The sequence below is a fragment of the Colobus angolensis genome, unplaced genomic scaffold (genome assembly GCF_000951035.1).
Source record: "Colobus angolensis palliatus isolate OR3802 unplaced genomic scaffold, Cang.pa_1.0 Scaffold8, whole genome shotgun sequence".
Taxonomy (NCBI): Eukaryota; Metazoa; Chordata; class Mammalia; order Primates; family Cercopithecidae; genus Colobus; species Colobus angolensis.
In genome coordinates, this window is record NW_012121820.1 from 17,383,576 (window position 1) to 17,394,879 (window position 11,304).

General features: G+C 51.6%; 1 protein-coding gene and 1 long non-coding RNA gene across 3 annotated transcripts in view; one reads left to right on the forward strand and one right to left on the reverse strand.

The window, feature by feature from the left end:
* LOC105502534 overlaps positions 1 to 11,304 on the forward strand; it is a 78,360-nt gene that overhangs the window by 47,642 nt on the left and 19,414 nt on the right. The gene's annotated exons all lie outside the window — the stretch shown is intronic.
* DLGAP4 (discs, large (Drosophila) homolog-associated protein 4) overlaps positions 3,967 to 11,304 on the reverse strand; it is a 171,533-nt gene continuing 164,195 nt past the window's right edge. For both annotated transcript variants that reach the window (XM_011929110.1, XM_011929109.1), the window contains exons 10-12: positions 7,982 to 8,073; positions 6,562 to 6,717; positions 3,967 to 5,758 (exon numbers count right to left, since the gene is read on the reverse strand). In XM_011929110.1, the coding sequence (XP_011784500.1) occupies positions 5,540 to 5,758; positions 6,562 to 6,717; positions 7,982 to 8,073 (467 nt within the window). In that variant the 3' untranslated portion in view covers positions 3,967 to 5,539. The remainder of the gene's footprint in view (positions 5,759 to 6,561; positions 6,718 to 7,981; positions 8,074 to 11,304) is intronic.

Here is an 11,304-nt window from a genome sequence, read left to right on the forward strand (position 1 = left end):
AAAGAAAGAAAGAAAGAAAGAAAGAAAATTAGCCGGGCATGGTGGTGGGTGCCTGTAGTCCCAGCTGCTCGGGAGACTGAGGCAGGAGAATGGCATGAACCCGGGAGGCAGAGCTTGCAGTGGGCCAAGATCACGCCACCGCACTCTGGCCTGGGCAAGAGAGCAAGACTCTTTGTCTCAAAAAAAAAAAAAAAAAAAAAAAAATTCCCGTGGCCACCATATGGTAGGGCCAGGGGCGGCAGCAGAGACCACACCAGCTTTCAGATCAGCCACAGATTCAGATGGGCAGGAGACTGTTAGAATTTCTGTCGTAAAGCCCATTCCACTGCTGGTGCTAGAAATCTCATCTCCGTGGGTCTGTCCTCCACAGCATTTGCCCATGCAGGCTCCACGTGGTACTTGGCCATCAGGCTCCTGGTGACAGTAGCTTTGTCCTACTGTCCTGTCTATAAGGTCTGGGCACCCAGTGCTGTTCCCGGTGGTAGCTGAGCCTTCTCTGTGCTGACTATGGAAACATGCAACCCTGGGGAGCTTGGGGTTCTATAAGGGAAACCTGGGCCATGTAGGGTTCTCAGGGACCCACAGGAGGCTGACAGTCTCCTGTCCCCTCTGCCACCTCTGTGGTCATATCCTGCAGCCTTTAGGAGGGCGCTTCCTGTCTGTCCCTGTCCTGGTCCCCTGTTTCCTCAAGGACTAGGCTTTGGAAACACAGAAGCTGAGGACTCATTCCCAGCGTCTCTGGGAAGTTGCTGTCAGCCTTTCCCTGAAGTGACAAATGCGTCCCTGATGGAACAAGGTAGAAGGACATGGGACATCATCTAAGTCATATTTTTGTGAAAACGATTTAATCTGAATCTGGCCATGAGAAAACATAAACCCAGATGGTGCACCATTCTATAGAGTGTGCTTGGATACTTCAAAAACACCAACATTTCAGCCTGGCTCATGCCTATAATCCCAGCACTTTGGGAGGCCGAGGCAGGTGGAGCACGTGAGGTCAGGAGTTTGAAACCAGCCTAGCCAATGTGGTGAAACCCCGTCTCTGCTAAAAATACAAAAATTAGCCAGGCGAGGTGGCTCATGCCTGTAATCCCAGCTACTTGGGAGGCAGAGGCAGGATAATCACTTGAACCCAGGAGGTAGAGGTTGCTGTGAGCCAAGATCACGCCACTGCACTCCAGCCTGGGTGTCGCAGCGAGACTCTGTCTCAAAACAAACAAAATAAACCAAAAAAACCCATGAAAAAAATAAATAAATATAACACCATCAACATCTCGAAAAACAAAACCAACAAAGTAGGGAAATTTTGATTTGTAAAGAGACTAGAAGGACTAGAAGGACATGGTGGCCTGGCACGTTGGCTCACACCTGTGATCCCAGCACTTTGGGAGGCCAAGGCGGGAGAATCACTTGAGCCCAGGAGTTTGAGACCAGCCTGGGCAGCAAACTGAGACTCCATCTCTACGAAACATTTTAAAATTAGCTGGGCATGGTGGCATGTACCTGTGGTCCCAGCTACTTGGGAAGCTGAGGCAGGAGGATTGATTGAGCCCAGTTGGTTGAGGCTGCAGTGAGCCATGATCACACCATTCATTGCACTTTGGCCTGGGCGGCAGAGTGAGACCCTGTCTAAAAAAAGAAAAAAAACCAGACAGCCATGGTAACTGAAAGCAGTGACTGATCCTTAATGGGATCCTGGATGGATAAAAGGGAAAAGGTGTAAGGGACAAGGTTGTGAGGGCACCTGGCGTATGGACTGTGCTTTAGGCCGTATTAATATGTGCACTGGGTGCTCTCCTGGGTAAAGGAGGGCCTCCCTGGAACATTCTTAAGTTTGAGGGTGGTGATGGTGGTGTGGTTGTGCAGGAACGTCCTTGTGCCTGGGAGTTGCGTGATGTGTTTTGCAGTGAAATATCAGTGTATGCCACTGACACTCAGATGGCTCGCGGGGAAAACGATGTGTATGTATCCGAGAGGGATAATGCCCATATGAGCGAAATATCGGTAATTGGTGACTCTGGCCGCCGGGTATGTGTTCATTATTATACTGTTCGTTCAATGGAGGGGGCATCTTCTCCACTGCTGTGCCAGGAAGGCTGGGCGTGGGGGTCCAGATTCTGTACATCAGACACCCCTACCCCATCTTGTGCTTAATAGAGTGCAGGATCCCTCCTGAGACCCTAATCTAACCCTCAAGTCCCTTCCCCTGCCACAGGAGAAGCAGGCTCTGAAAGGCTTAGGGTCCATCCCTAGTCCCCATGGCCCATCCGGGAGAGCCGGCTGCTGGCTGCACCCCTGAACTTCTGCTTCAATGCCTGATGCAACTGGAAACCTCTTCACTTACCCTTCAAGTCACCCCCAGCTGGGTCTCAGGGTAGGGGTAGGTCTGGGAAGGTGCCAGCCCCGGAGTTAATCTGAGCCACCTGTGGTCACCAGATGCTCTGTCACCACTAACAGGTGTATTGCGGTCTGGCCACAGTTGGGATGGGCTCCCAGGGACCTCTCTGGGGAGGGCCAGGCAGCCTGAACAAAGCTGCTGGGAAGGCAGGGTCTGTGCATCCACTGGGCCTGAGGTCACGAGCTTCGTGGCTGGGTTGGGTCAAGGGAGGAGACCAGGAATCTATGGCTCCAGAGCTTGGCCAGAGAACTTCCTAAAAGGCATGTTCCGGCCAGGTGCGGTGGCTCACACCTCTAATCCCAGCACTTTGGGAGGCCGATGGGGGCTGATCCTGAGGTCAGGAGTTCAAGACCAGCCTGGCCAACAGGGTGAAACCCCATCTCTACTAAAAATATAAAAATTAGCCAGGCATGATGGCAGGCGCCTGTAATCCCAGCTACTCGGTAGGCTGAGGCAGAATTGCTTGAACCCTGGAAACCCAGGAGGTGGGGGTTGCAGTGAGCCAAGATCGCGCCACTGTGCTCCAGCCTGGGTGACAAAGACTGTCTCAAAAAAAAAAAAAAAAAAAAAAAAAAAAAAAAGGCATGTTCCTACCACCAGGGCTCGGCACCTCCTGCTTCTGTGTGGACTGGGTGCCGTTCTCTCCCCCAAACTCCCCCAAAGCTGGCTACCCACTCATCCTTCCAGTCTCTACCAGAACACTCCTGCCCAGGCTGGGTTTGGCGGTTGTACTGCGGGGTCCTGCAGCCTCATTCTGCTGCGTCTTGTTTTTCACCACCTGTCGTTGACTTGACCTTGTCTGTCACGTTCAGTGTCTCCCTCACCAGAGTGAGCTCTGCCCCAGCACTGGGCCTGTAGAGGTGTTCTGGAGATGCACTCAGGGCTTGCAACCGACAGAATGGAAGCAGCTGCAAGGCAGGGGGATACTGAGTACCCCGCCCTGGAGAATGTGCAGACTGGATCTGTGGGGAGTGTAAACTGTCCTCTAGGGTGGTCTTTTTTTTTTTTTTTGAGACGGAGTCTCACTCTGTCGCCCAGGCTGGAGAGCAGTGGCCGGATCTCAGCTCACTGCAAGCTCCGCCTCCCGGGTTTACGCCATTCCCCTGCCTCAGCCTCCCGAGTAGCTGGGACTACAGGCACCCGCCATCTCGCCCGGCTGGTTTTTTGTATTTTTTAGTAGAGACGGGGTTTCACCGTGTTAGCCAGGATGGTCTCGATCTCCTGACCTCGTGATCCGCCCGTCTCGGCCTCCCAAAGTGCTGGGATTACAGGCTTGAGCCACCGCACCCGGCCTAGGGTGGTCTTTATCAGCCTATCCTCGCTCCTGTGATAGCATCTTTCAAGAGTTTATTTCAAACAGGAAGCTGGTAAGTGCACACTCATTTTCGGGAGAGGGGACTGTCAGCCACGTCTTCCTGCCCCAGATCACAGAGCTGGCATGTGACAGCTGGCATCCTGGCTGGCACTCGCATCAGGCTGTCTCCACAGAGCTGCCTTTTGGGAGGGCTCTGGCTCAGTTTCCTGGGCCCCCTCTGTTCATCCCCCTGCAATAATGCCACAAGCCCTTGGTACACGTTACCTCATTTATTCTCACAACATGCCTGTGAGGTAGGGAGGGGCAGGGACTGTCCCCGTTTTACAGAGGAGGAAGTTGAGGCACACAGAGGTCAAGTGACTTGCCCAAGGTCACAGACGGCGGCCAAGCTGGAAAAGGGCCCCGGAGCAGGCCCTTGGTTCACCTGGGGGAGTCCCCCCTGCAGCAAGCGCCAGCCAAGAGGATGTCTCGGATGCCAGAGAGGCGCATACACAGCGTAGAGCAGCCCCTCGGGTACTGAGCTGGCTTCGGGGCTGAGCCCCTGCCCTCCCCCACCCCGCCCTGCAGGCCCAGGCCATTGCAGCTCAGGGCTCGTGACACCCTGGGAGTGGGATTGGGGGGCAGGAGAGAGAGAAGGATAATTGGGGTAAAAAAAAAAAAAAGAAAACTCAGAGGCTGGGCAGATGGGCCCTTGGGAGTAGGGGGAGGGGGTGGAGACGAAAAATAAAAGAGGGCTGCTTACACACAAGGTATGTATTTTTACACACACTTGTACACACACCTAGATATAGTACATGTAAAAATATATGCTATTCACACACCCGCCTCCTGCCAGGTGCCCCGAGAGCCAGCGGCGGCGGCGCTGGGCGGGCATGGGTGAGCAGATGGGCGCTTGTTAAATATACACTCTGAGGCCTATGTGCATATGTACACATACATACAGACACCGCCGCCCGCCCCTCGGGCACCAGACACAGGCGCGGCTGAGGACAGACAGCCCCTTGGAAGCCACTCTGAGTCCTAGATTTTGCTGAAGGAAGAAGGGGCTGGAGAGAATAAAAAGGCGGGAGTCTGGAGTGTGATAACTGTGGCTTCGTCTCATATCCCCCTCCAAGACTAAAACCTCCCTCATCTGCTCAGCGGTGAGTCCTGCCTGACACTGCCCAGGCCTGGCGGGCACCTCCCAGTGAGGCGCCTCCATCTGCGTGTGTGTGCGCGCGTGAGGTTGTGTGTGAGCACTTGGCGGGGGAGGGAGGGGACGCGTGTCCATCTCTCTGTCCTCTGGGCCCTCAAACCGCAGAGAGGGCTGAGACCCAGAAAGCCGCTTGCCACAATGGTGACCACTGTGTGAGCTCTGAAGGGAAAAGAGAAAAACATAATGAAAATCCAAGGTCAGAGCAGGGGGTAGCCGGGGAAAGAAGGAGGGAACATGGCAGGTGCCCAAGGCTGCCCTTGGACTGTCGTCATCTTGTAAACAAGCTAGTGTGAGTTCTCATCAGATAGAAGGAGTAAAAAGACCGCAGTCTGGAGGCTGAGCCGGGAGTTGCCGACGTCCATCTATCTAGTCCACCACGGCCAGCAAGAGGAAAAACAAGTTTTCTAGTTTCGTGATTTTTGTTGATTTTTTTTGTGAGTAAAATTTTCATAACCTAAAGCTGGGAGGGACCCAAAAAAGCCAAATGCGAGCCCTTGTATGCGTCAATTTGAAAGTTGGCTCAGGGTCTCTAGACAGAATAACCACAGCAAAGGTTGAGAAAACTGTTCCATTCACACTTAGTTTTTGTGGTTTTAATGATTTAAAATCATTTCTTTCTTCCTGCACGGTCTCAGAGCCTGGTCTGGGCCTCCGGGACATAAATCTCGATGCTGTCCGCGCTCTCGGTGGCTGAGTTCTGCCGCACAGAAGCTGCCCGCTTCGCCGCCAGGAGTCTCTTGCGGGCCTCCTGGCGCTGCTTGTCGCTGGCGTCTGAGGCCTTGTCACGGCTCACTGCCGGCTTGGATTTGGCTGGCTTCTTCGGGACCGGAGGGGGTGGTTTCTTCTCTTCCTTTAGTGAGACAGTGAGGAGGGAACAAAAATAAAATAAAGGTGCCACGTTTTGTGTGGCACTACCCCCACCATATGCTGGCAGCTGGAGTCTCCACCCCAGCTTCCCCGCATTGGGCACAAGCAACACACACTTGGAATCAGGAAGCCACGAGAAGCGATGACAGTGGGAAGAGCACAAGGCACAGGAACGGAAAGCAAGCCTAGACGCCGAAGGTGCTCAAGCAGCAGGATGGGCAGATCCCCGTGTCCACCCTTATGTTGAACCACCAGGAGCTTGAGACTCAGGCAGGAGCTAGCCCGAGGACAGTCAGAGACTTAAATTTAGGGCTTCGGGTCCCATTTTACAGGCTATTCTAGGGAGTAGACAGGGCCATGGTTCAATAGGGGTCACTGGTTCTGCTGGTTTGCAGAAGGAGGCCTCAGGGAAGAGGCTGGCTACCACGAGGTCACAGAACTGGCTCCAGACCCCAGGACTCCTGGCAGCAGGGCCCCAGGAGAAGGGACCATTTTGCTGCCGCCTCTGTTATAACGTGATTGAGGCTGTGGGCATGCCTCTCCCAGGACCCCCTTTTCTGGACATGCAGGGCAGGACACATGCTTCAGGGGCAGCCTCAACTATACGGAGCAAGCGGCATGCTAGACAAGTGCCAAGCATGGACCCCACGCAGTGATGGACGTGAGCCCCCAGCTCAAAGACGACACACGGAGAAGGGAGCCAAGCAGCACTGACCGATGTGGGCAGCGTTATTGCCGACCAGGAATTTGTCCCTGGACTTCCCCTCCGCACTGCTCCATGCTCACCTTCCTCTTCTCGGGGGTCTCCACCAGCTGCCAGCTGTTGGCCTTGAGGTGGTAGAGTTCATCGAACTTCATGCTGATGTCCTCGATGGACAGCTGTAGCAGGTCCCAGAACCCTGCCAGGTCCTGGGCTGTGGGGCGTGGGTTGGCATCAGGGTTCTGTGGGCCAGATGGGGATCAGTGGGGCGGGCTCAGCAGAGGCTTGTCCTGCTCCCCCGAACCCCGTCTCCGCTCTCCCCCACCGCGCCCTGCTGAAGCATGTTTCCTCTGGCCCCACCAGCACCTGAGGGGGCTCTTGAGGCCTAGTGTCCGGGTCAGTATCTGTATGAATGAATCTAATCCAGTTCTGGTCAGCACCAGCCTTAGTGGTGGAGATCCTTGGGGATAGCCTATAGCTTGGGGATAGCCTATATATAGGGCTGTGGTGAGGAGAGCACTCCTGTCCCTAATGTATGCCAGGCAGACAGTTGTTTTGCAGGGAAGAAATATAAGTTTTTGGCCATGGTGTGAGTGACACCGATTGCCCCATTCACTCCCAGGTGGGGAAGATCACAGAGTCCGTGTTGTCTCCCTCGTGTCACTCTGTTCCATGACAATGCAACCCCCAGGTCTCTGTAGGTCTTAGAGACAAACACTCTCCACTGCGTCCCACTGGGAGCACACAGATTCCCACAGGCAGAACAGCCCAGGACACTGCTTTTGACTCCAGCAGGGCCAGCCCTCCTAACAGGTAAGAGGGAGGGAGAAAGCCAAGCCACCAATCTCAGCAGTGGTATTTCTTTAGTTTTTACCTTTTACCTTGAATGTCTTCTTAGATACAGAAAAAATATACATATATATACGTGTATATAGATATAATTTTTGAGATGGAGTTTCACTCTTGTTGCCCAGGTTGGAGTGCAATGGCACAATCTCAGCTCACCACAGCCTCCGCCTCCCGGGTTCAAGCGATTCTCCTGTCTCAGCCTCCCGAGTAGCTGGGATTACAGGCACGCACCACCACGCCCGGCTAATTTTGTATTTTAGTAGAGACGAGGTTTCTCCATGTTGGTCAGGCTGGTGGTCTTGAACTCCTGACCTCAGGTGATCTGCCTGCCTCAGCCTCCCAAGTGCTGGGATTATAGGCGTGAGCCCCACGACTGGCCGATACAGAATATATTTTAGATAAATAAACCAGTGCTAATTGACTATCATCCGTGTGGCTGTTTCAACATGGAAAGGTATAAGAGATCTGATAGGGCCGCTCTCACCCCCTTTCTTGTGCTAGACACTGACACACATTGCCACTGTCCTTCCAACCCCATGAGGAAGCCGCACTGTTTGTGTTACAGAGGAGGGCACAGAGGCTTTGCGGGGCTGGCGGAGTGCAGTGGGCAGCCAAAGGCCGGAAGCCCTGCTGTGGAGGAAGAAGAATCACACTCACCAAGTTTTGCTCACAGAGGCCCCGGAACTGCTGGAATTTCTGGGACATCAGTAGCTGGGCACTGCCCACCGCACTGAGGACTTTTCCTAAGACTGAGAAGCAGAGGGTGGGAAGACTGGTTTAGCACAGCACAGCGTTTGTGGGGACGGCATCATGCTTTTGATCTCCCCCTGCACTCCCTTAAGGTAGAACTCATTATTTCATGATGGTGGTGGTCTTCTTTTTACCTACACATTAGTCCATTCTCATTGAGAAAAACACAAACGATATAAAGTGAACCCCATCCCATTTCCTGAGGATATTTTATGGCAACAAATATGAAAACTGAGCATAAATGTAAAACATTTTCCAGAAAAACATAAGAAGGTCTTAAGAAGAAATAGAGGCCCGGTACAGTGGCTCACGCTTGTAATCCCAGCACTTTGGGAGACTGAGGCGGATCACCTGAGGTTGGGAGTTAAAGACCAGCCTGGGCAGCATGATGGAACCCCGTCTCTACGAATACACAAAAATTAGCCAGGCATAATGGCAGGTGCCTATAATCCCAGCTACTCAGGAGGCTGAGGCAGGAGAATCATTTGAACCCAGGGGGCGGAGGTTACAGTGAGCCGAGATTGCGCCATTGCACTCCAGCCTGGGTGACAGAGCGAGACTCAGTCTTTAAAAAAAAAATAAAAAATTAAAAAATAAAAAATTTGATTAGACTCAAATATTTTTAAGAAACTGAAGCAGAACTCTTCTCAGAAAAGGAACTAGGTCTAAGTTTTACAGCTGAGGTATTAAAAACTTTCAAGGAACAGGAAATCCCTTTTTTTTATATTCTGTTCCAGAGATTAAATAAACATGGAAAATGATGCAACTTGCTTTAGGAACTCTGACAGCAGATAGGACATGCCAAGAATGGACCACTTTCACTAACATAAATGTAGGAGTCTTAAAGTATAAACAAATAGGATCTATCAGAAGAACTGTAAAAAATAAACATCCTAATTGAGAAGTATTTAACCCAGGAATACAAGGTTGATCTTGTACTGTGACTTCCAGTTTTAAAGTGCTGGCATCAGCCAGGCATAGTGGCTCATACCTGTAATCCCAGTACTTAGGGAGGCAGGAGGTCCCCAACAAAAATAGAAAGAATTAGCTGGGCGCACTGGGGCTCATCTGTGGTCCCAGCCACCTGGGAGGCAGAGGCTGTGGTGAGCTTGGACCATGCCACTGTACTCCAGCCTGCGTGACAGAGTGAGGCCCCCTGCCTCAAAAAATCATAAAGTACTGGCACAGCCGGGCACTTTGAGAGGCCTAGGCCACGTGGTAAAAGCCCATCTCTACAGAAAATACAAAAATTAGCCAGACATGGTAGCATGTGCCTGTAGCCCCAGCTACTTGGGAGGATCACTGGAACCAGGTAGGTTGAGGCTGCAGTGAGCTGTCGTGACAGCATGTACTCCAGCCTGAGTGACAAAGTGAGACCTTGCCCCCACCTCCCACCACACACACAAAAGGTGCTGGCATAAAGACAATGCTACCCATCCCCAACCCCCTTAGAAATCACTGAAAAGCAAACAAAGTAAACAAGAGGGAGGCTGAGGTGGGTGGATCTCAAGATCAGGGGTTGGAGACCAGCCTGGCCAACACGGTAAAACCCTGTCTCTACTAAAAATACAAAAATTCTTCAGGCGTGGTGGCCCATGCCTGTAATCCCAGCTAGTCAGGAGGCCGAGACAGGAGACTCTGAACCTGGGAGGCGGAGGTTGCAGCAAGCCAAGATCACGCCCACTACACTCCAGCTTGGGTGGCAGAGTAAGACTCCATCTCAAAAATCAAAAAGTAGCACACCCAATTTTATTTGAAATTAAAATTACTTACTTGAAATTAAAAAAGGAGGCTTGGGCATGGTGGCTCACACCTATAATCCTAGTACTTTAGGAGGCTTGAGGCAGGAGGATCACTTGAGCCCAGGAGTTCAAGACAGCCTGGGCAACAAAGTGGAACCCTGTCTCTATGCTGGTTTGAACCCAGGGTTTCAAGGCTGCAGTGAGCTATGATGGTACCACTGCATTCCTCCAGCCTGGATGACAGAGCAAGACCCTGTCTCCAAAACAAAACAACAAAGAGTGTGGACTGCAGCAAGAGCTTTCCTGAACCTAGCCAGCAACAAGGAGAATGACAGGGTTGGCGAGGCCCTGCATTGTCAGCAGCCCTGTAGTTGCCTGTGGAGAAGAAAAGCCTGATAGAACTCTCCCAGGCACCCATTCCCACCCTATTCCCACATATAATTCCTGCTGGCCTGGGACACAGTCCTGGCCCTCATCTCATAATGATCTACTTACAAGAGCTCATCAAGGAAGAATTTGCCTCATTAAGAAATTACTAATTAAAAGGGAACTGACACAGGAGTTAAAGATATTACAGGAACAGCAAATGGCACATGAATACTTACCAGGAATTGCTGCCAGGGAATAGATGAAAATGGTAACATTTATCCATGAATATGTAAAATAATTCAAAGCAGAGACAGTAAGACAATGGAAGGAGATAAAACGGGGGCTCTGGAACTAGAGCAGGAGGAAAATCAGGCCATCACAGAAACAAGGCCACACTGGAGGTCACAGAGAGGTTCAACCCTGCTGAGGACTTGTGCTGAGTAGCAGAGCCCTACAGGGAGAGGAGGGCTGAAAGGCTCCAGGTACAAAGTGCTTCAGCTGCCCCATGAACAGAACAAAATATTTATTTTAAACAAATAGTTAAGCTGGGGGGAATAAAATGAGCCCCCCAGGGTAGACAGTGGGGACCTGTGCCTGGCTTAAAGTGTGGGAATAAAAGGGAGTCTTTCCTAAAAAATTATTATATAAGACTGTACCTGGGTACCTTATCTTTTTACAAACAGAAGTAGGGACTAAGTATTTAAAAAGACAAACTACTAAAAAGAGATTCAGAGACATGGAAGAGAAAGAACATGCATCTATCAGAGTTCTAAAAGGGGACAGAGAGATGGGAGAAATCAGAGGGATCATGGTTATCAATGTGGAGGCTCAGGCCTGTAATCCCAGCACTTTGAAAGGCAAAGGCCAAGGCAGGCAGATACTCGAGGCCAGGAGTTCAAGAGCAACCTGGGCAACATGGCAGAACTCCGTCTCTATTAAAAATACAAAAAATAGCCAGGTGTGGTGGCACATGACTGTAATCCCAGCTACTCAGGAGGCTGAGGCAGGAGAATCATTTGAACCTGGAAGGCAGAAGTTCCAGTGAGCCGAGATGGTGCCACTGCACTCCTGCCTGGGTGACAGAGTGAGACTCTGTCTCGGGAAAAAAAAAAAAAAAAA